This window comes from Rhinatrema bivittatum, chromosome 1 (assembly GCF_901001135.1).
Source record: "Rhinatrema bivittatum chromosome 1, aRhiBiv1.1, whole genome shotgun sequence".
Lineage (NCBI taxonomy): Eukaryota > Metazoa > Chordata > Amphibia > Gymnophiona > Rhinatrematidae > Rhinatrema > Rhinatrema bivittatum.
The window spans coordinates 426,958,331-426,982,807 of record NC_042615.1 but is presented as its reverse complement, the minus strand read 5'-3'; the positions used below and the strand labels follow the sequence as shown (position 1 = coordinate 426,982,807).

Below are 24,477 nucleotides of genomic sequence, written 5' to 3'. Positions count from 1 at the left end.
CTCTCCCTCTCACTCACACTCAGTCCCACTCACTCTCCCTCAGTCCCACTCCCTCCTCCCTCTCCCTCAGTCCCACTCACTCCCCCTCAGTCCCACTCCCTCCCTCCTCTCCCTCAGTCCCGCTCACTCCCCCTCACTCAGTCCCTCCCCCTCACTCCCTCCCCCTCACTCAATCCCTCCCTCTCACTCAGTCACTCCCTCCCACTCTCTCTCTTCGTCCCTCCCACTTAGTCCGTCCCTCCCTCCCTCTCTCTCCTCCCTCGCTACTGGCCGCTGCCGCTACCGCTGCCGCCGCCGCCCGCCACCGCCGCCCGCTACCGCCGCCCGCCGCTACCGCCTCCGCCGCCGCCCGCTACCGCCGCCGCCGCCCGCCCCCGCTGCCGCTACCGCCGCCGCCCGCTACCGCCACCGCCCACCACCGCTGCCGCTACCGCCCGCTACCGCCGCCGCTACCGCCCGCTACCGCTGCCCGCTGCCGCTGCTACCACCGCTGCCGCCATGTTTTTTGGGTTTTTTTGACGCTGCCTAAGACTGACGTGCTCGCCCGCACATGCGCAGTAGAGCTGCTCTCTACTGCGCATTTGTGGGCACGTCGGTCAAGCTTCATTTATCTAGTTAGATAGCAGTTTATGGATTTTTCCTCTAGGATTTATCCAAACTAACTGCTGTAACCACATCCTCTGGCAATGAATTCCAGAGCTTAATTATGCGCTTGAGTGAGGGAGAGGGAGAGGCAGCTGATAACGCTCCGATAACTGGTCCCAGCGAGACAGTAAGACCGACTGCAGCAGCCTCATGTGAGCAAAGGCCCATGAAACCAACTCCAAGGTAAAAGCCATAGATCCAAGTACTTGTAAAATAATCCCAAACCTTGGGAACTCGCTTGTCTAACAATCCTCACACCTGAGCCTGAAACTTGAGAATCCGCTCCTTGGTAAGGAACACTTTCCCCGTCTTCATGTCGAACAGTGCCCCCAGGAATCCAGCCTCTAGGAAGGGACCAGATGAGACTGCCAAATTGACGATCCACCCAAGTGATTGAAGACGCTCGAGCAACAAATCCACTGCACTCTGGGAAAGGGATTCAGACTTCACTCTAATCAACCAATCGTCCAGATAGGGATGAACCAGAACGCCCTCCCTTCAGAGTGCTGCAGCCACTACGACCATCACCTTGGTGAAAGTCCTAGGTGCCGTAGCCAGGCCGAAGGGGAGAGTGCAAAACTGAAAGAGTTCGCCCAGAATCATGAACCTCAGATATCTTTGGTGATCCGATCTGATGCACATGTGCAGACAAGCCTCGGTCAAATCCAGCGAGGCCAGATACTCCCCTTTGAGTACCGCCACAATCACAGATCACAGGGTTTCCATCCAGAACCGAGGAACTTTCAGAATCACATTTACTCTTTTTAAGTCCAGGATGGGTCAGAACGTGCCTTCCTTTTTGGGAATGATGAAATAGATTAGTGACCGGAATCTTGTTCGCCTGGGGGATGGGGACGATGGCGCCTAACTGACAAAGGCATCAGACAGTGGCCCTCAGTGCTAGCACGGAGACACCAGAAAGCGGTCTCTTAGCAGACGAGCAAACTCTAAGGCGTAACCATGTCTTATCATATTTAGGACCCACTGGTCCGACATTACCTTGGTCCACTCCTCGTGCAACAGGGAGAGGCGGCCTCCTGTCCACGGAACTGAGGAGTGGACCAGCCTCACCTCATTGGGAAGACTTAGTGCCACTTCCTCCCTGGTTAGGGCCATCTCTGCCAGGTCGACGGCCTCAAAAGGACTGAGACCAGGATTGTTGGTAACCAGAGACTTGTCTCAAGGGCGGATTGGAGGATCTGGACATCCAGAATCTCCGATTCCCTTTGAAGCAGGGACGAGAGGACGCAAAGTTTTTGCCTTTTGGCCTGTCCTGCAGTAACTTATGAACCTTGTTCTCCCCTAGTGACTTGATCATCTCTCAAGGTCCTTGCCGAAGAGCAATTTCCCCTTGAAGGGCAAAAATCCCAACTACGCATTGAAGGAGACATCAGCTGACCAATTCCTCAACCAGAGGAGGCACCTGGCCGAAACTGCCGACATCATCGCACGAGAGAAGGTCCTGAGAAGGTCATAAAGGGCATCAACACTGTACGCCACGACGGCCTCCAGCCATTCCGCCTGGAGAGCCTCAGCCTCTGACAAAGACTTGTCGCCCTGAAGTTGCTGAACCCAGCGAAGACCAGCTCATAGCATGAAACCACTGCACATAGTGGCCCAAGCGCCGACACTGAAAATCTTCTTGATGTGTACCTCCAGTTTCCTGTCCTGAAGATCCCTTAACGCCGTTGCGCTGGTGACCAGAATGGTTATCTTCTTGGTGACTGCAGAATCCACCTTGGGGACCTTGAGCAGGCTGAGGTCCTCCTCGGGTAGCGGATATAACCTGTCCATTACTCTGCTGACCTTCAACCCAGTGTCCAGAGTATCTCATGGATCTATGGAAAGGGAAGGACTTCACTGGACCCCGGAGGCCAACCATGACCGGATCCACCACTCCCAGCTCGGAATCCAGTTGCAGAACCTCAATGCCCAATTCCTCCAACACCACTGGAATTAGTGGGCTCAGCTCCTCCCTATAGAATAAACGCACCACCTTAGGGTCATCACCCTTGAGGGATGTGCCCTGCATGGGAGTCTGCTCAGGATCCAGGAGACCAACTTCTGGGTCCACCTCCTGGGAATCTGATCCCTGGGCCCCTTCCTTGTTCGAGGCGGTCGAAGAATCCATGTCAGCTGGGGGGGGAGCCAAAGCCCTCAAGAGCTGCCAGACTCTAGAGGCCCCCAGTGACCTGGAGGACCTAGATCTCTTGGAGGGCCACCCCAGGGCTTTCCTCACCGAGCCTCGGCATGCAGTCTTCCTGGCCTTATAGGCATTGTGAAGCAAGAGTATGAAATCTGAGGAAAAAGAAGAGGACAAATCAGACAGAGCCCTGGGGTTCTCATCACTCCCAGGAGAGCCCCTAGCATCCGAACAACCTCCAGAGCAAAGGGGGAGGGAGATCCCTACTCTCCTCCATGGCCCGCATGGCTGACAGAAAAGTAGATAATATGGCCGCTGTTCCTGCACTGAGCACACTGTAGATTGCTTTCCCCGAAACGCTGCGAGCACTGCTCGTGCTGCCCGCATTACTTTCCAATGGACCCTCACCTCCGGGGAGGCATCGGGAGCAAAGGCCAGCACGGGATAGATGTGACCATGCGTCCACGCAGCCTGAACAGGCCGCACCACGTGGCATCACCAGGGGAGCCTGGGTCGACCATGGCGCAAGGGAGAGAGGCAGCAAGGGCCAGAGGAAGGAGGGAACCTGCTGTGAGTCGTACACTGAACAAAGGGACCAAAGGAAGACAAAATATCATGCGGTCCCTGCGCTGCCCAACAGCTCCCACGGTGCCCCTAAGGAAAGAAGAAAAGAACTCCTCCTTGTCTTTTTTTTTTTTTTTAATTAAACAAGAGAAAAGAGGCACTTTCCTAAATAATCCTGCAGGCTCCATAAAGAGGCAACAGCCTCTGGTGATCCCTCAGGGTGAGTGATTCAGGATCCCCAGGTATCAGTCCTGTCCGGCCAGGGATACGAGCAAAAACAGGGTCTCCGACCCCCTGCTCAAGAGCCTCAAACACCAGAAGGGATGGCCCCCCAGGGCCTAACTACCTTCTGGGAGGCGAAGATCGAAAACCTATTTGCCGTTTTAGTCTTTTTTTTTTTTTCAGTCAGACTGCAGGTTTTACACCATCTACCATCTGCTGGAGACAGAGAAATACTGAGGGACTGCAGGTGGCACCTCATCTTAAGTGGCAGTGAAAATTTCTCTGTCTCCATCTGCTGGAGGGGAGACAAAACTCAGGAGTCTGGACTGATCTGGGTATGTACAGGGAACTCCGAATTTTGTTCCGAAGCTCTGGAACAAATAGCTACCAAGAAAACCAACCGTCACTCTCTTAAGTGGTTCAAACCAAGCCTCACATAATCCTCTAAGGACTAGATTCAGATTCCAAGATGGACAAATGTTCCGAACCTAAGGACGCAAGTTCTTAGCTCCCTGAAGGAATCATATAACATCTGGATATGCGGATCTTACATTACCTTGCACCTTACCCGGAGAAACCTGGACTATCTGGACTCTCAGAGAGTTAAAGGCCAGTCTTTTGACCAGAACCTTTCTGTAGGAAAGTCAAAATATGCGACACCATAGCCTGAACAGACTGAGGCTGCACTATGTCAACAGCACACCAGAACTCAAAGATCCTCCAAATTTGCACATATGTCAGGGATGTAGAAGGTCGCCTAGCCTGCAACAATGTGGAAATAACTGCTTCAGAATATCCACTCCATCTCAGTTGTTTCTTCTCAGAAATGAAGATGCAAGACAGAAGCGAGCTGCCTGACCCAAAAATATTGGGCCCTGTTGGAAAACCGTCAACCGATGTCCGAACCTCAGGGGCCCGTCTATGGCCATGTTTATCAGATCTGGGAAGCATGGACGATGTGGCCATTCTGGAGTTGCCAGGATCACCTTGCGCGGATATTTCTCTATCCGTTGTAATCCCTTGTCCACCAGAGGCCACAGGAGGAAAGACAAAGAAGAATCCCTCGTTGTAATCCCTTGTCCACCAGAGGCTTTAGAAGATAAAGAATCCCTCGAGTCCATGACTGCACCAGAGCTCCGATTCCTTAGTATCACCTTCTGTTCAGCAGCTACAAAACCGCAACACCTTGGTGTTCTCAAGATCCCTGACTGATCTTGCCACACCACCCTCCATCCGGAGAGGCTTGCATCAGTGGTGATTATTATTCAATTCAGAATATCCAATTCCTCACCACGCTCAAGATTGGTCTGAGTAAGCCACCACGAAAGACTGTCCCTGGCTTCCCCCTTTAACAGAAGAAGATGAAACTCCTCCAATAATGGATTCTAGCTGGAGAGAAGAGCCCCCTGCAGAGGGCATATATGTGCAAACACCCAATGCATTAATTCCAATGTCGATGCCATAGAACCCAGGACCTGTAAATAGGTCCAGACTCTGGGCACTGAAAGCTCTAACAGAAGCCTAATCTGACTCTGCAATTTCAGCAATCGCTCTTGGTGAGAAACACTCTCTCCACTAACATGTCAACTGAGCTTCCAGATACTCCAAAGTTTGTAAGAGGACTAAATGGCTTGTTGCTAGGTTCACCACACATCCTAGAGAATTCAAGTGCATTGGTACCTTTCGTATTGATTGTTGACTGATGTCATCTGATTTTACACGAATGATCCAGTCATCCAGATACAGATACACCAACACAACCTCTTTTTGCAATGCAGCCGCCTTCACCACCATCACCTTGGTGAAGTTACATGAAGCCATCACCAGTCGATGGGAAGGGCTCAAAACCAAAAATGTTCCCTTAGGACCATGAAGCTCCAGAAATGCCAAGAAGTCTCCCTTGCGTACCGGCACTATGTCAAGTATATTTATTGTGACAATCATGAAAACCCTACTGTATAGGTGTCCCCTCCAGTAGAGAGTTGGGGAAAACTATAATATGATGCCACAGTTTAGGGAGACACAAATAGTTTTTTATTAAAACATTAATATGTATAGCGTTTACAACATGCTGCTAGCAGACATCGTACTATACAAATTAAATCACAGGATTATATAGAGGTTTTTTCTCCACTGAGATCACACACTCAAATACAAGCTAAGGTAGGGTCTGTGACATGTACAGTTTTTGGAAATCCCGGCCGCTGACTGCCGCAGCCGGGTCCTCTACTTCAACCGGCAGACGCCGGCTTCTGCCTTTCTCTGTGGCCCCGCCGGGTAGGCCGCTCAGGGCCTCTGTTGCAGCGTTCTCCCCACAAGGGAGACGCCGCTGACTGCTTCCTGGCTCCTCCCCCTTAGGCGCGCGCACGCACGGCCTAGCTGAGGATTTAAAGGGGCCATGGCAGGAAACCTTGGTCTAGCCCCCAACTCTTGACATCATCAGCTGGGGCTATTTAAGTCCACTTCCTGCTTCTCTTCATTTCTTTGGCAACAGGCCAGCTCGTGAGAGTAGCTAGTTGCTTGTTTCTGCATTCCAGTCTCCGTTCCTCCTTGTTCCTGCCTCCATTCCTGTGTTCCAGTGCCTGTTCTCACGTTTCTGCTCCTCCTCCTGTTCCTGCCTTCAGTTGTCTCCTCGGCTCTGACTTCGGCTTGGAATCCTGATTCTTCTGTCTTCTGCCCATTCTGACCTCTGGCATGGTCTCTGGCTCCTGCTTGTCTTCTGCCTGCCCCGACTTCTGGCCTGGTTTACTGTGTTGCACCGCTGCTGCCCGCCTCAACTCCTGGACAGTCTCCGTTCTTCTGGATCTCCGCCAGCCTCGACTTGGACCGTCTACTGGGCTTTCCTTTGCCAGGAGACCTCCACCTAAGCCCTGCCAGCCCAGGCACCCAAGGGCTCAACCTGCGGGGAACGAGGGCTGGTAAAGGCGAAGCTCCTGTCTGATCTCCTGGTCCTGCACAGCCTCCCGGCTACAAGAGTCACTAGAGGGCCTTTCCTCAGTGGATCCATCAGCTCTCAAGCCGGCTCAAGGGTCCACAGTTCCAACAACAGTGTGGGGTCAACAGCTCTGTGCTCTAGCGACAAGGTTATACTACAAGCCTGGCCTGCAAGAGCTGGAATTCATTAAAGCTTCACAGGAAGAAAGAGAATTATCAGAAGAAAGGGTATGACCACCAAGAACACCTTTAACTGCAGAAATACATAAGAAAGCAAACATGCTTTGCTGCTCACTTCCAGGAAATGGCCACTTCTAAGCCTGATACTGGCTCACTGGTAGATTGCAGGGCAAGCTCTCGGCTCCATACTCTGATCTTTCGAGCCCCTGTACAAGGAGAGAAAAAGAAATTAAGAAAAAAAAAAGCATCTCTTAGTATAAAACCTACAGAGACTGTTTTTCCTAACTTCCAGCTTTGAGGCAAAGAGCATTTGTGCTATTGTGAAGTGCTATCTGTGAGAGGCATGTCAATGTGCAACAGTGAAGTAAGAGGTGCTTGCTGGGGGGAGATCTCAATCTGCCAGAGAGTGACCTGGGACATCTCAGCTGCAGAGAGCAGGAGAAGCAAGGAGAACCTTCAGGGACACTCCTCAGGCAAATGCTGACAGTATCCACGAGTAGAACTGGGACATAAATAATACCATAAAGGTAAGGGAAGAATACTAGCATTCAATAGGTATTAAGGATCTCAGAAAAAGGGGGACAAGGAAGAATATCTAGCAAGGCTGAAGAAAGCAAGGAAGGTAGTCAGAACAGCAAGGGTGCAAACAGAACAAAATAGGTCAGGTTTTGCAAGATGTCAATCCATGTTTCTGATGTGTTAATGATTGGAAGACATGTAGATATGGTATTGTAAGCTTGAGAAATGAAGAAAAGATATGTGGAAACCACCAAAAACAAAGCAGGAACACTGAAAAATATCAGAACATAAACAGAAGAGAAGCATTTTAAGAACAGTTTGTAGAACAAACAAATCTGAAACTGCACAAGTCAGATGGGATACACCCCAGGATACAAAATGTTTTACAGAGGTGCTAATGGCTCCACTAACATTTCTATGCCATTGTTTTTTTGCGGGGGATGAAAGTGGTTCTTCACGGAAGTGGAAGTAGTGAGGAGGCTACTAACCACAGGCAGCAAGCCATGATAAAGTTAACAGAATCGCTACTAAACAAAAGGACATGTTGTATGCGGCAGAGTACAGGATTTGAGGGAGAATTGTTTTATCACAGGAAGAACATGTCTAAAAAATCTGACTTTTTTTTTTTTACTGTGTGACCAGTAAATTAGATCAGAGATGAGTGCTAGAGGTCCAAGAATACTTGGATTTCAATAAGGCCTTTGACACAATCCTCCACAGGAGACTTATAAACAAGCAGGCCGATGCAGTAAAGTGCACTCAGGCCGAGCACACTGTTAGCACCTGGTTGGACACGCGTTTTCGACGCACTATTTTTACCCCTTATACAGTGAGGGGTAATAGCGCATGGAAAATGCGTGACCAAACCCCCCCCCCTCCCCGAAACTAATGGCGCCCGCAACATGCAAATGTATGTTGATGGGCCTATTAGTTATTCCCGCGCGATACAGAAAGTAAAATGTGCAGCCAAGCCGCATATTTTACTTTCAGAAATTAATGCCGGCACCAGGAAAGTGTACATAAAAGCAGGAAAAAACTGCTTTTCTGTACACCCTCCGACTTAATATCATAGCGATATTAAGTCTGAGGCCCCAAAAATAAAAAAAAAATGTTAAATAAGAAAAAAAAAAATCTACCCGCAGGTTGGAAGACAGATACTCAATTTTGCCAGCACCCATTTTCCGAACCAGTGGCTGTCAGCAGGTTCGAGAACAGACGCCGGTAAAATTCAGCGTCGGCTGTCAAACCCGCTGACAACCGCCGCTAGTGTCCCTAGCGCCTCCTTTTACCACGGGCCCTCATTTGCATATTTTTTCTTTCTGAATCGCACGCCCAGGAGAGTGGCCTGGGTGCACGTTGGGAGAGCCGGCTCTCCCACGGGTTTTTCTGTATCGGCCCATATGTGAGCAGCTTGGGAGTGGGCCTACAGTGGTAAACTGAGTTAGGAACTAGGCAACAGAGGGCAGTAGTAAATGGAGCTCTCACTAAGGAAAGGAGAGAGTTACCAATAGCAAACCACAGGGATCTGTGTTATATTGTTTAAAAAAATATTGCAAATAAAAAAGAACCTAACAGAGGGGTACGTAGAGAAGCTTTGACTTTTTACAGATAAAATTACAATCTAACAGGTGGACTCTCATTGGAATGACCAGGAAAGCTTGAGGCCTGGTTCATGTTTAGGACCTAAATTATTTGTTTTGAATACTTCCAACCTGCTGGTCCTAAAAGTGCTCCTAGCAGCTACCAACCAATGGAGAGAAGAGCCCCCTGCAGAGGGCATATATGTGCAAACGCCCAATGCATTAATTCCAATGTCGATGCCATAGAACCCAGGACCTGTAAATAGATCCAGACTCTAGGCACTGAAAGCTCTAGCAGAAGCCTAATCTGACACTGCAATTTCAGCAATCGCTCTTGGTGATAAAACACTCTCTCCACTAATGGGTCGAACTGAGCTCCCAGATACTCCAAAGTTTGTAAGAGAACTAAATGGCTCCTTGCTAGGTGCACTACCCATCCTAGAGAATTCAAGTGCATCAATACCTTTCGTATTGATTGTCGACAGATGTTATCTGATTTCACACGAATAAGCCAGTCATCCAGATACGGATACACCAACACACCCTCCTTTTGATATGTGGCCGCCCTCACCACGTCATCTTGCTGAAGGTACATGGAGCCATCACCAGTCGAAGGGAAGGGCTTGAAACCAAAAATGTTCCCTTAGGACCATGAACCTCCAGAATATCTGGTGCTTGGCCTGATGGCTATGTGCAGATACGCCTCTATCAAGGCGAGAGATGCCAAGAAGTCTCCCTTGCGTACTGCCGCTATAACGGACCTCAGAGATGGACCTCTCAGTTTTCCTTCTTTAAATCCAATATCTCTTGAATTAGAGGGAAAAGAAACAGGACGTTTAACCTAAAATTGATCTCCATCCACACTAAACTTGGGCCCAATATTCAAAATTGAGCGTTTATTTAAGTTAACCAGATAAGCTATGTTGCTGGATATCCATATATAAGTCTCAACTTAGCCTGATAAGTTATATCCAGCTAAGTTACACTTGTTCTATAGTAGGTCTAACTTAACCAATTAACTTAACCAGATAAGTCTGAGTATCAGCACTTATCCAGTTAAGTTAACCAAATAAGTAGCACCACCCCAACCTGCACATTTCCAGCCCATTGACTATTTAGCTATCTACTTAGCTGGATAAGTGATGGTCACTGAACATAGCCGGATATGCTGTGGCCGCTAATTAGCAAAATTAGTCCTACTTATCCAGCTAAGTAGTATTTCAATATTGGCCTCCCTGAGCCTAATCAAAAGCCTGCTGAAAGGAAAAAAAGCCTTCAGTTTTTTTCTCAAGGACAGATAATCTGGCTCCCTGCACATCAAAAGGTAGAGCATACCACAAAACTGGGCCAACTACTGAAAAAGCTTAGGCATGAGTTTCCAATAAGTGGGACTGTCTCAAAGAAGAAAAATAAAGAACCTAAGAACATGCCATACTGGGTCAGACCAAGGGTCCATCAAGCCCAGCATCCTGTTTCCAACAGTGGCCAATCCAGGCCATAAGAACCTGGCAAGTACCCAAAAACTAAGTCTATTCCATGTTACTGTTGCTAATAATAGCGGTGGTTATTATCTAAGTCTACTTAATTAATAGCAGGTAATAGACTTCTCCTCAAAGAACTTATCCAATCCTTTTTTAAACACAGCTATACTAACTGCACTAACCACATCCTCTGGCAACAAATTCCAGAGTTTAATTGTGCGTTGAGTGAAAAAGAACTGTCTCCAATTATTTTTAAATGTGCCACATGCTAACTTCATGGAGTGCCCCTTAGTCTTTCTATTATCCGAAAGAGTAAAAAACCGATTCACATCTACCCGTTCTAGACCTCTCATGATTTTAAACACCTCTATCATATCCCCCCTCAGCCGTCTCTTCTCCAAGCTGAAAAGTCCTAACCTCTTTAGTATTTCCTCAAAGGGAATGGAACAGCTCCCCTATATCATTTTGGTTGCCCTTCTCTGTATCTTCTCCATCGCAATTATATCTTTTTTGAGATGCGGCGACCAGAATTGTACACAGTATTCAAGGTGCGGTCTCACCATGAAGCGATACAGAGGCATTATGACATTTTCCGTTTTATTCACCGTTCCCTTTCTAATAATTCCCAACATTCTGTTTGCTTTTTTGACTGCCGCAGCACTCTGAACTAACGATTTCAATGTGTTATCCACTATGACGCCTAGATCTCTTTCTTGGGTAGTAGTAATGCAAAAAAGTACATCCATGCATTTCGGGAACCATACACAATTGAGGGAGGGGGACTAAGATACAGATGCCTACCAAGCAAAAGAGAAATCTTGGGGCGATCATATTTGCAAACAGTGTGACAAAGCAGTGGCCAGAGACAGAGGAGTGTTCAGGGACATATAGAGGGGCATAACCAGTAGAAAGGGAGAAGTAATAATGCCTCTTTACAAGTCTCATCTGAAGTATCATGTCTAATTCTGGAGGTCACATCTGCCAAGAATACAGATAGGGGTACATTTTAAAAGACAGCGCGCGCATCTTATAAAATCCGGGGTCGGCGCGCGCAAGGGGGGTGCACATTTGTGCAACTTGCGCGCGCTGCCCATTCCCTCCGAGGCCACTCCGAAATCAGAGCAGCCTCGGAGGGAACTTTCCTTCCGCCTCCCCCCACCTTCCCCTCTCTTCCCCTACCTAACCCACCTCTGTTTCACAAGTAACGCCTGCTCAAAGCAGGCATAACTTTGCGCGCGCCGGGCCGGCTGCCGCGCACCATGTTCCGGTCTGGGGGCTTGTCCGGAGGCCGCAGCCACGCCCCTGGGCCGAAACCACGCCCGCACCTCCCCCGGATGACGCGCCGACTGCGTCATGCCCAACACGCCCCCGGATGACGCACCGATCGTGTCACGCCCCCCCCCCAAGAAAGCTACGGGACTTATCGGGGGGCTTTGCGCGCGCCGGAAGCCTATGCAATATAGGCTCGGTGCGCGCAGGGCCATTTTACAGGAGTTACGCGCATACCTTATGCACATAACCCTTTTAAAATCCAGCCCATAAAGTAGAGCTAGTCCAGTGGACCAACCAGCAAAATAGTACAGGATCTGCACCAAAAGCCCTAATGAATGAGACTTGAGGATCTAAATACGTATTTGATAAGGATGTTCAGGCTTTTATACGGTCTTCTGCAGTTTACTGCAACTCTCTTTTTGTCGGCCTGCCAGGCATCTTTCTTACAGCTATACAGGTTTTGCAAAATTCAGCTGCTCAGCTTATGTTATGAAAACTGCCCGCGGGTTCCCCATCGAGCAGGCTCACTTACTTACGCTGCATCTTCACCCGACGCAGCAGGACGCCGCCGTCGGGCCTCCCACGCGGCTGGAGCCGCGCTCTGCTTCTCTCCCCCGCGGCCCAGAGGCCGCCCTGCTTGTTTTCCTGCTCCGCAGTCGGAGCCACAGCCCTCCGGCGTCTTCCCACAGGGCTGGGACTGCCCCCGATGCTGACTTCATCTTTGCGGCGCTAAGGCCGCAGCCCCAGGCTAGAGTAGCGGCTGGAGCTGCCCCTGGGGCCTCCTGCAGCAGCTGGAGCCGCTGCCGACGTCGGAGCCTGCGTCCAGGCTCAACCCTGCCTCTTCTGACGCTGTACGTCTGTGCAGGCCGCTGTCCGCGGTCCTGCACAGCTCCCTGCTGCTTCTTAGGTGTCGGCCCGCGCCTCTCTGCTGGATTTAAAGGGCCAGGCACAGGAAGTGCACTGGCCCCACCTGCAATGGGACTTCCTGCTTTAGCCCTATAAAGGGCTGCTTCGTCAGTCTGTTCTTCGCCTTGCATCGTGGTGTCTTCCCTCTGGAGGCTCCTGCCTGCCAGGGTTTGTAAGGTCTTCTGGTCTCCGTGGAGCTCCTCTTTTCGTCTGCCTTCTTCCACTTCTTCATGTCTTGGTGTTTCGCCTGAGGTCCTGGTCCATGTTTTGATGTCTCGTCATGATCTTCACCTCCGGATGTGTCTTCCTTCCAGGATGTTCTTCCCGGTGTCTTCGTCTGGTGCTCTCGAGCCTTCTGTTCCTGTAAGCCGATGCTCTTGGATGGTGTATGCCCGAGAATGAGGTGGCTTGCAGGTGGGAAGTGTCCCTGTGCTCCTGAGCCTCCGTTCCTTCCAGCCTTGGGGGAAGCTTCGGATCACACCGGCTCCGTCATTGGAGTTCCTCCTTGCCTGGGTCTTCCCTGCGCTCTTCCACTCTCCTTGTGGTCCGTGACCAGCCTTCCTGGGCTGTGTAGGGCGCGCAGTGGGTCAGGGTGGTCCGCGACTCAGCCCCGCGGGTGGGCTGAGTAGGGCGCCCTGAGAGACAGTGCCAATGTCCATGCCTTGTGTCTTGCCCGTTTGGATGTTCAGTTCCTCGTCACGTCCGAGATGCCGTTGCATCAGTCAAGTGTCTTTGCCAAGGATGCCGCTGCATCAACCCAGTGTCTTCGTCTAGATGCCGTCGCATCAATCATTGTCATGTCTTTGTGTCAAGGCCCGTCTGCCCTCAACCTCAGGCCAGGCCTGCTGCTCCATGCTGCTCGCAGCAGGTCCGAAAGGGCTCGGAATGGTTGGAGGACCATTCAACTTCCAACATCCTTGGATGTTGGCCATGGTAGCTTGCCGGCCTGGCAGAAGGTAAGACCGTCAGCCATGCGGAGCCACCGTCAACCCTTGGCTCGGCTCTGAAGGTCGGGGCCTGGGCTGAGGCCCAAGGGCACACTAAACCCCCCGTTCTCAACAGCTTATATATGGTGGACAGCTATATAACCATGTTACGCCCGCTCAACGAACTTCATTGGCTTCCTGTGAAGTTTAGATCAAGGTTTAAGTTATTATTACTTGTTTTTAAGGTATTGAAATATGAAGGCCCTGCTTATTTAGCTGATCTTTTTGCAACCTTACACCTCTAATCATAATTTACGTTCTGCTGATAAGAATCTTTTGGTAGTTCCTTTCACTGATCTAGCTCGATTGCAAGAAACATGCAGTAGGACATTTTTGATCATTGGGCCTACTTTGTGGAATGCCTTACCTGTGGTCTTGCAAGATTTCGAAGAACAAAGTCATTTCAAAAGCTCCTTAAGGCATATTTGTTTGCACAGGCATTTTCTCAATAAGAGGATTTTTTGGTTTTGTTTTTTTAGTTTTAATATATTTTATGTATTTTAGTTTTATTATTTTATATCAATGTCATATTTGTTTTATGTATTTTGTATTTTTTAAAATATTTCATACTGTAATTCGTTGAGTACATTTTGTTATAAATGGAATAGAAATACTTTTAAATAAATAAAATAAGTAAATATCCTGTAGAGGAGAGAAAGGGGGGGGGGGGGGGGGCAGGATATATTCCAGTACTGTAAAGTTATAGAGTACAAGAGGTAACCTTTTTCAGTGGTAATGAATTTCTGGACCAAGAGGTCAAAGTGGGTACACACAAGAATATGAAGAGATTTCTTTACAGAAAGAGTGGTGGATGCATAAGGTTCACACACAGTCGTACCTGTCTCTGGACAGACAGTGCTGACGGCAAAATATTGTCCATCCCCTCTCCAGGTAACTCGAGGTCTATGATCATCCCAAGGTAAAGCAGGCTGCACCTCCTAGAGAGAGACAGACAGACAGAAGGGCAAGACAGAACTCTCACTGAGATGTAATCTTACCTTAACAAAATCCTATTCCACTCCCACACCATCCCAGAAATGGAAGGATGCAGAAGGCAAGACCATGTCCACACATTGCTACTCCACAAGAAGTAGGAAAATAAATAAATGTTTTATCCAGAAAAATACAGGGGTACAATATGCACTGACCAAGCAGCAATCAATGAGCTAGTGATCCAGGAAAGGACAATGGTGTCTCACCGTTTGCTTGTGCTGAGCTGCTTGTTTGCCCTCTGATCCATGGAACTGGGTCTCCTTCGCACCCCAGCCAAGCGTGACAAACTTCCCTACAGAGACACAGCACAGGATAGAAAGAAGCAGAGCGGACAGCTTTATGCAGTGAAATCCAAAGAACAAAGCTATCACCTGCTGTATCAATTTTTCCACAGCTGAAATTTGAGGTTCAACTCACAGGACAGTCACCGATCCATGTGTTAGGACAGCCCAAGTTTACAGGGCTGTCCTAACACATGGATCGGTGACTGTCCTGTGAGTGCTGCTCCATGCTGCTCCATGCTGCGAGCAGCATGGAGCAGCAGGCCTGGCCTGAGGTTGAGGGCAGACGGGCCTTGACACAAAGACATGACAATGATTGATGCGACGGCATCTAGACGAAGACACTGGGTTGATGCAGCGGCAATCCTTATCCTTATCAAATAGCCATTTCAGCAATCCAAGCAATTGTTCAAGCCAGATGTCTCTGATGAAGCTGAGCTTTCATACTGCCAAGTCTTCCGCTAGCGAGTCAGAGCTGGTGGCAACTGGGTGAAAAGGATCTCACGCCATACTAGGGCATGTGTTCATACCCAGTGCCCCAGCAGCACGCTGGGGCAATTCCAAGGGAGTACTACATGGTGGGAGGTGCCATCATTTGGATGAGATGTTAAAAAAAAAACCCCAAGGGCCTATACAACAGGCATTTTATTTACTATCCTAAAATATGCTGCAGAGACAGGATTCCCTTCTTTGGGGAAAAGGGATGCATCCTCTTGTTTTAGCATATTGTACTTTGGCATTTATATGGGCAGAGTTGGGATATGATTTTGTGGATTTATTTGGAATGACTGTATTTTTGCTTTGTATTCCAGGGATTGGCCTGACCCCCAGTGAGCTTGGGGAGATGAGGCTATTCTGTAAATCAGGAACTATTTTGTATTAATTATTGTATTTTTATTGTGATATAACCACATTGGGGGGGGGGGGTATATGAACATGAGAACATAAATGCCATACTAAGTGACACAAAAGTGTAAAATATAATGTAAATGCAGGATTCTTGACTTAATTTTACATTTCCCATGCCCCAATATTGTACAGTAGTGCAAGACAAGTCAGTTCCATGCATGCTCTGTAGCTGGGCCTGCAAAGTGTCCTGGGGTGCAGACCGGAGAAAAAACGGTCAACATGAGCAAACCAAGTGATGGTGCTGGCGGGGGAAATCGCACCTTCTCCAAAGTCCTCCGGGTGTAGCGGGATTTCAGCAACAGGTTCAAATTCTTTTGTCATCATTATAAGAGTCTGCTGCCCTACACAGAAAACAGAGATCCATTAGCTAACCGCTATGCCTTCACCTATCAGAGCACTGCAAGGACTGGGTTCAAAGCTAATCTTACAGCTTAAAGCAGATCAAGTCAGACCCTGTGAAAAGCTACTTAGAACTGAGCAAAGGCCACTTGCCAGGCGACTGCGGCCCGTACCTGTCAGGAGAACTACCAGCTCCTGGTCAGGACTCCAGCTCATGGCGTTGAGACCACCGTCTACACTTCCAACACACTCCAGCTGCGTATGAAAGCAAAAGAAAACGTCAAGACCGTGCAAGGCACCTGAAGCAGAAGAACGCTTACCTAAATCAAGGTTTGCAACGATGGGGAGCAATTTCTTTTGATTCGTGCATGCTTTCTCATTTGACTTTTCTGGCATCTGCTTCAGATTCATAAAATGTCCCTGAAAGAAGCAAATGTGGGAGCCCACCCACCCCATAAGCAGAGGTACGGGCCACCATGCAGGGCACCAAGTTTCTGTTCTCAGCTTATGACTGCGGCTGGGAGAACGGCATCAATGATGCCCAAGGAGGAGGGGACAGGGAGCGAGAAATCTGAGATTCCGCTCTACAGGAACTCCTACTGCAAACACTTGTCAGACTTGAAGGGGCCTGCTCTCTGTGAGATAAACAGCCTTTTGTCCATGACGGCAGGGCAATGATGTGTTTGATTTGGGTCTCAGGCCACAAGTGTGCAGGGCAAGAGTAGGTACCAGTTGGATTAAGAAGTAATCAGGCAGGATTATAACAACAGTAAATCAAAAGAAAAGCTGATTGCTGTATGATTTTGATTTGACTGTCTTTGACTTTCTGTGCAATATTTAGTGAATGAGTCTATATTTATTTTAAAAATTTGTATCATGCACATTTCTGCAGTTCATGGTGGAATAGAAAAACAACATTTATTTTATACTCCACTTTTTGACACTTTCAAGGTGGATTGAATTCAGGTACTGGAGGTATTTCTCTATATCCCCAGAGGGCCTACAAAGGAAAATTGTGTTCTTACCTGCTAATTTTCGTTCCTGTAGTACCAAGGATCAGTCCAGACCGCTGGGTTGTGTCTCCCTTCCAGCAGATAGAGTCAGAGAAAAAACTGAAAGGCACCCCCCCTTACCCCTGGTGTGCCACCTGCAATCCTTCAGTATAATCCATACCATAGCAGAATGAAACGTATCATAACCTCAACATAAGAACCAATGGCTATATCAAACCACCAAATGAAAGAAATTGCATAACTTCTGGAACTTATGTACATGGAGGGAGTACTTCCATATGCAACGTAAATGCTGTCCAATTGAGAATATTCTGCAGAATAAAAAACGATAGCGAGGAGACCACGTGACCTGAGAAGCGGGTAAGCTGCAGGCATACCGCGCTCCCGGCTCCCCTGCTGAATAACCCGTGGTCCCGGCGCACAAATCACACAACATAGAAACATAGAAATGACGGCAGAAGAAGACCAAACGGCACATCCAGTCTGCCCAGCAAGCTTTCACACTTTTTTTTTTCTCTCACGTACTTATCTGTTTCTCTTGGTTCTTAGTAACCTTTTTTATTCTATTTCCCTTCCACCCCCGCCATTAATGTAGACAGCAGTGTAGGAACTGCATCTAAGTGAAATAGCTTAATTAGTTAGGGGTATTAACCACCGTAATAAGCAAGCTACACCCATGCTTATCTGTTTATACAGACTATGTAATTCAGTCCTTGTTGGTTGTTGCCTGAATATAGATCCACCTTTCTTCATTCCGCTTCAAACTACGCTCGACTCGATTTTCACAAACGCTGAGCCTGGGATGGCGGCTAAGCCAAAAAGGAAGGAAAAAAACTCTCTGGCCGGCAAACTGAAAGTAAAATGGCCGCCGGACCTCCAAGCCCCAGCATGCCGGCAGACAAGCATGATCTCGTGGGAGAAGTGACACAGGCAGTGGTAAAGGCTCTAGAATCGCGCTTCTCCGATCTTGCCTAAAAAATTAATGCAGGAAATGAGACGCTAAAAGTACAAGTAGCTGATACAGAGCAATGGATTGCGGATGTAGAGACGGAAACACAGCATTTGCTTCAGAAGCAGGAAACGCTAGTAAAACAAGTAACTACCCTGGAATCCAAAGTGGAGGACCTGGAGAATCACTCCAGGAGAAACAACTTAAGGTTTGTGGAGATTCCGGAGTCTGTCCCAGATAGGGAGCTAGCTAAAGTATTAGAAACATGGCTGTTACAGGCTCTGGGCTTGGTAGAGCTGACAGGCACTGTGCTTGTTGAAAGAGCACACAGACTGGGGACCAAAAAAAACGGAGGCCACTAAACCTAGGGTGGTGATAGCAAGGTTCTTACATTTCTGCCATAAAACAGCAATAATGCAAGCATACAGGCGCTGCACTAATTTGACCTACGAAGGCAGCAGAATAATGATATTTCAGGATTATTGCGCAGCCCTCTCCGCCAAGCGCTGGAAATTTTCACCTGTCTGTGCTGATCTTTTTAACAGAAAAGTGAAGTTCATGCTGCAATATCCTGCTTGGCTGAGGATGGAGTATAATGGAGCCTGGAGAAGTTTTGAAACAGTGGATGCGATGAAACAATTTATCACTGACACTTTGGATTCCCGATGAAACCCCTAAATGGGTACTTTTGGGGTATTTTTCAATGCTAGAGGGGTCATAAGTATTATTGCTTCTCTATGGTGTGCACATGTAGTTCGGTGTGCCGGTCATAGAAAAAGATAATGAATAATCTGTTACTTGGTTTGGTTCATTTTCAGGAACTTTAAAAAATGGCAGGGGAGACGGTAGGGTAACTCAGGTGGTCTCACGCATCCTTTTCATGAAGGATATATGTGGCAACACAGGGGTATATTGGGGACAAAGGGACAGGGCAGGGGAGGAGATCTGGGTAACGCTGGAGTTTATCCAAGGAGGTACTTCTATACCCCTTGGATGGCTTCCTGGGACGTAGATCCAGACTAAGGATCACCATAATGATTCACGGGGCAACATCCCCAGGCTGGGAGGGGTGTGCCCTATGGTTATTTATAAAAGGATTTTTTTAAAAGGTCATTAGGCTATCCCCACAAAGAGCATGGCTGAAAGGTGATGTGTTTCATGGAATGTGGCTGATCTCGGCTGCCCTGTAAAAAGGGCAAAAATACTGCAATCGCTACAGAGGCATAAAGCGAGAATTGCATTTCTGCAAGAAACGCATCTGACAGCTGTGGAAAGCCAAAAACTAGCTCGGGTCTGGGTGGCTAAAGTGTTTTACTCCCCGACTCAGAACGAGAAGGCGGGAGTGGCAATATTAATAGGGAAAAACACTGTCTTTGAAGAAGCCCACACGGTCTCTGATACTGAGGGGCGCTATGTTCTAGTGTCAGGAAAGCTCTTCGGTACCGAAGTGACTCTATGTAGTGTTTATGCTCCGAATGCTTATCAACATAGTTTTTTTTACAAACCTGGCCCAAGTCATTACATTGCATAGAAGGGGTTTATTATTCGTAGCAGGAGATTTCAACCAAGTAATGGATCCAGAGCTGGATCGTTCAAATCCCGGGGCCTATGCGAAAGTGACAGCACATAAAGGCATACCATACCTCTGTCAACAATTGCAGCTTGTAGACCCATGGCAGATTTTACATCCTGTCCAGAGGGACTACACACACACATAGTGCGAGCACACATCTCGATGTCCAGAATAGACTACATTCTGGTCTCTCCACAATGTTTCAACAAAATAGGGATGGCGGAGATTGGCCCTGAGGAATGCTCCAATCATGCTATGATCTGGGTAGATGCGGGATTAGGGGGGACCTAGACTGAGTCAGCCGAAGGTGGCGCTTCCCGGCACATCTCTCTGAAGACAAAGGCTTTAAAGCCTATCTTCAGGAAAAATGGAAGGATTATGTACAGAATAACTCCCAACACCAAGATAATCCAACTTTATTTTGGGAGGCAGGTAAAGCCACCATGAGAGGGGAAATTACGGCGAACGTGATTCGGCAGAAGAAACTAGCTAGCAAACAGCTAATCGATTTGGGGAAGGAGGTCCAAAAAGAAAACTCCTTACACAACCCTCCAACCAATCTAAGCAGGCCTACCGCGATTTATTAAATACGTTAAATTGTTATATCCACCGTAGAACCCAACAAGATATACTTTTTTACTTCCACAAATTATACAGATTCGGAAATAAAATGGGTAAATTATTGGCAAATCAAGTCAGAGCACATCGGGGGACAGCATTTATTGCTGCACTTAAAGACAGTCATGGAACGGCATACCTCAGGTCCACAAATCTGCGAATTGTTCCGGAAATTTTATGAAAGCCTGTATACTGCCGATTCTCAGCCTCACGCAGCGGCAGCTGAAAAAACAATTTTCGGTACTCTTACATTACCCACACTTACTAAGGAGCAGTTACATTTCCTGAATGCCCCCATTACTATAAAGGAAATTTGGGAGGGTATTGGGTCCTCAATCACACAAGGTGACTGGGCCAGATGGTCTGAACGCTGATTATTACAAACTCTTAAAAGCTGATTTGATTGGTCCTTTACAGCTTTATTTTTCAGGTTTCCCAGGGGGGATTTACCAAGGATGCCATGACGGCATATATTACAGTTCTCCCAAAAAGTGGCAAAGATTTATTAAGCCCTGCCTCCTATCGACCCATCTCTCTGTTAAATTATGATGTTAAATTATTTGCTAGAATACTTGCCACCAGAATGAGTGGGATATTACCACATTTCATCTCAGACAGCCAGGTTGGCTTTGTCAAAGTAGGAAGGCTGGTAGAAACCTTCTTAGTTTATGCCCCATGACGCACTGTAAATCTCGCCATATCCCCGCCCTAGCGGTCAGATTTGATGCAGAAAAAGCCTTTGACAGGGTAGCCTCGGATTACTTGTTTTTGGTATTACAAAAATTTGGATTCCAAGGGCCCATATTACAGAATATCTCCCAATTGTATCAGCAACCACAATCTATCATTGTAGCTAATGGACTGCTATCTGCTCCGTTTGAGATACGCAGGGGTGCCCACTTTCTCCCTTGTTATATATTCTTTCCTTAGACCCTTTTTTAAGGGCAATCAACACAGATATGGGCACAGATGGTTTACGGGTGGGACGTACAAATTTTAAAGTTGCAGCGTTTGCTGCCGATGTGCTAATCTTTGTGGTTCGCCCAATTGCTTCTTTAAGCAGGGTCCTCAATTTGCAAGCACAATTTGGTCAATTTTCTGGATTAAAAATTAACAAAGATAAATCTGAAGCCATAGATATCACTGGTCATGTGCGTGAGGACTGGCCAGGGACCTTTCCCTTACGATGGGTAACTTCCACAATGAAGTATTTGGGTATCCACATTCCGATAGACATTGACAATCTTTATACTGTTAACATTGCACCTTTACTTTCCAAGTCAAAACAGAAACTGAAAGACTAGATGACTTTACCTTTATCCCTATCCGGGAGGATCCAATTATTTAAAATGACTGAACTACCGAAATGGTTATATGTTATGCATATGCTGCCAGTATGGATCCATCACACACAAATCTTGGAGTTGCACATAGCACTCCGAAGATTTCTTTGGAGGAATAAAAAGGCACATATCGGGCTGGCATTGCTCATGCGGCCGTTATCTGAAGGGGGCCTGACGTGTCCCAATCTTCATCTGTATAACATGGCTAATCTACTATGTCATCTGCGAGACTAGATAGGAAACATGGATGTGTTCATACCGGCGGACCTCCTTCGGAGCTGGTGTAAACCCCTAAATCTGAGCAATCTCATGGTAGCCCCAAAGTCTGCAGTGCCTTCGCATGTTCGCAACTTTCCCTACTTCGTGGCATGTCGCACTGTGTGGGAACGACTATGTTCTCAGCTCCACATTCCGTGGACGAAATTAACTTTTGCGACTATCATGGGGCTCCCAACTTTCTCTCCCAGTTGGGAAAACTCGGTGTTTCTGCATTGGAAAACAGCAGGTCTCACTCACATACATCAACTGCTTGACCCACCTGGAAGTCACATCCAGTCCTTTACCGAATTACAAACGACATATGGACTATTCCAAAAACGTTTCTTTGCATATCTTCAATTACGTCATTTTCTACAAACGTGGATGGGACACCCCACCACGGTTCATAATCCGGACATGCTGACAATGTTTTCCCATCTCAACAACAGCGATTAACCAGTTCCATCATGCTGAAAAAGCTACTCCCCTTCGACACCTCAGACCAGATCCATCAACTGGCGGATATTTGGTCCAAAGACTTAAATAGTTTGATTTCCCATTCTCAATTGGCGGGCTGCTTCAAAGACAGAGCAAAATGCATAGAGAATGTACAGTTAAGAGAGACTCAATACAAACTATTACACAGAATATACGTTACCCCACTGTTAGCCTTCAAATGGAAGCTGACAGCTTCGCCGAAGTGTTTGAAATGCGACGTGGAATTGGCCACTTTGCGGCATAACTTCTGGGACTGTGCTCTCATCCAACAATTTTGGGTTAAGATATTAGGATACTTAGACCGTCTTCTAGCACTAAGTCTAGAAGATGGTCTTCTAGACTTAGTGCTAGAAGACGGACAGATCCGACATTTATTTATTATTTATTTATTATTTTTATATACAGACATTCGATCTCAGATATCAGATCAGTTTACATTCAGGTACTGTAGGTATTTCCCTATCCCCAGAGGGTTTACAATCTAAGTTTTGTACCTGAGGCAATGGAGGGCAAAGTGACTTGCCCAAGGTCACAAGGAGCGACAGCGGGACTCGAACCCTGGTCTCCTGGTTCGTAGCCCACTGCTCTAACCACTAGGCTATTCCTCCCCCTATGTACCTATTGCATCTCATCAGTTCAACCGTGCCCGGATTCATCTTCAGGCACAGAGCAGTTTTCTAAGCAACGCTTTATTGTTGGCAAATCAGACACTTCTTACACAGTGGCTAGTCAAAGAGTCACCTTCGCTGATGCAATGGTGGTTGAAACTTCACAAAATGGCTATATATGAGCTGTTAATCGGCAAAATCCTCATGCTCCGCCAAGAGATACGATTCATATCTCGACATTTGGAACCCATATCTACCTTCTCTTAATCCAAGGGCCAGAAGCAAACTCCTGGATGTAGCAGCGTAGCTTTATTATACCGTACGCTACTGTATTCTTCACATTCATCATTCATACCCGCCGGGTCTCATCAACTTTCATCATTTACGTTTTCCTTCTATGGATATCTGCCTGATGTGTGTTCTGATAGTGTCTCAGGGACTCCAGGACCCAGGTGTTCACAAAAAAAAAACCTAATGCCTTACAGACATTCTTATGGACTATACAGAACAGCGTATGGGGGGGGGGGGGGGGTGTCTGTTCTAGTGAACATTCTCAGTCCTCATTGCACATATTTGTATCTCAACTGCATTACCTGTGAATCTAATGTTCCTGACTTGACCTCTAGATGTTATGCATGTATATCAGAATTTTGTATTGCACCTTTGATGTTTAATGTTCAGTTATATGAAAAAATTAATAAAGGTTAAAAAAAAACAAAAACAAAACGATAGCGAACGGACTCTCCTGCCAATGGGCGGGAGTCTAGACTGATCCTTGGTACTACAGGAACGAAAATAATCAGGTAAGAACCCAATTTTCCTTTCCCTGTACGTACCAGGATCAGTCCAGAACGCTGGGATGTACCCAAGCTGCCCTAAATGGGGTGGCATCTGGATTGTCCTGCTCGAAGAACACTACTGCCAAAACAGTTGCCATCCCTCGCCTCTTGTACAATTTCTCATAATGATCGCCATATCACGTATATGACACCCCCCTCCTACACCACCCTACCCTCCATCCCCCCTCCCCATCTTGCCCCTTTATTCCCCTGCCACCCTTCGCCTCCCTCAACCCCTCCTCCCCCACTGCGCTTCACCCCCCACCCCCTCGCACCACCTCCCCTTGTACATAATTAATTTCTGTCTAACTTTGTCTAATACTGTCTAATTTTGTCTAATATGGTTTATTATATGTATATATACTGTCTAATATGTCTAATATGTCTAACATGTCTAATATGGTTTATTATATGGTTTATTATATTTAGTATATGTCTAATTTTTGTCTAATATGGTTTATTACATGTAATCTCGTTTAACTGTGACGCACGTTGGCACCACAGTAAAGTTAACTTACCTCTTAACTATCTATCTTTCCTCCACCTATCATTGTAATTTCCTTTCTCAGTTACATGTAAACCGACATGATGGGTTTTTTTTACGAATGCCGGTATATAAAAGTTATAAAATAAATAAATAAATAGTCGCTCTGCAAATTTCCTGCGGCGAAACAAACTGACTCTCCGCCCAAGATGCCCCCTGAGATCGAATTGAATGCACTTTTAAACCTTCCGGTATTGCGCGCCCAAGACATATATATGTCGAATTATGGCTTCCTTCAATCATCGGGCAATAGTGACTTTAGTTGCCTTATATCCTTTCT

General features: G+C 47.3%; 1 protein-coding gene across 3 annotated transcripts in view; it reads right to left on the bottom strand.

The window, feature by feature from the left end:
* ELP1 (elongator complex protein 1) overlaps positions 1-24,477 on the bottom strand; it is a 273,772-nt gene that overhangs the window by 236,114 nt on the left and 13,181 nt on the right. For all 3 annotated transcript variants that reach the window (XM_029603978.1, XM_029603967.1, XM_029603987.1), the window contains exons 3-7: positions 16,128-16,209; positions 15,876-15,956; positions 14,632-14,717; positions 14,271-14,370; positions 6,804-6,894 (exon numbers count right to left, since the gene is read on the bottom strand). In XM_029603978.1, coding sequence (XP_029459838.1) covers positions 6,804-6,894; positions 14,271-14,370; positions 14,632-14,717; positions 15,876-15,956; positions 16,128-16,209 — 440 coding nt within the window. The remainder of the gene's footprint in view (positions 1-6,803; positions 6,895-14,270; positions 14,371-14,631; positions 14,718-15,875; positions 15,957-16,127; positions 16,210-24,477) is intronic.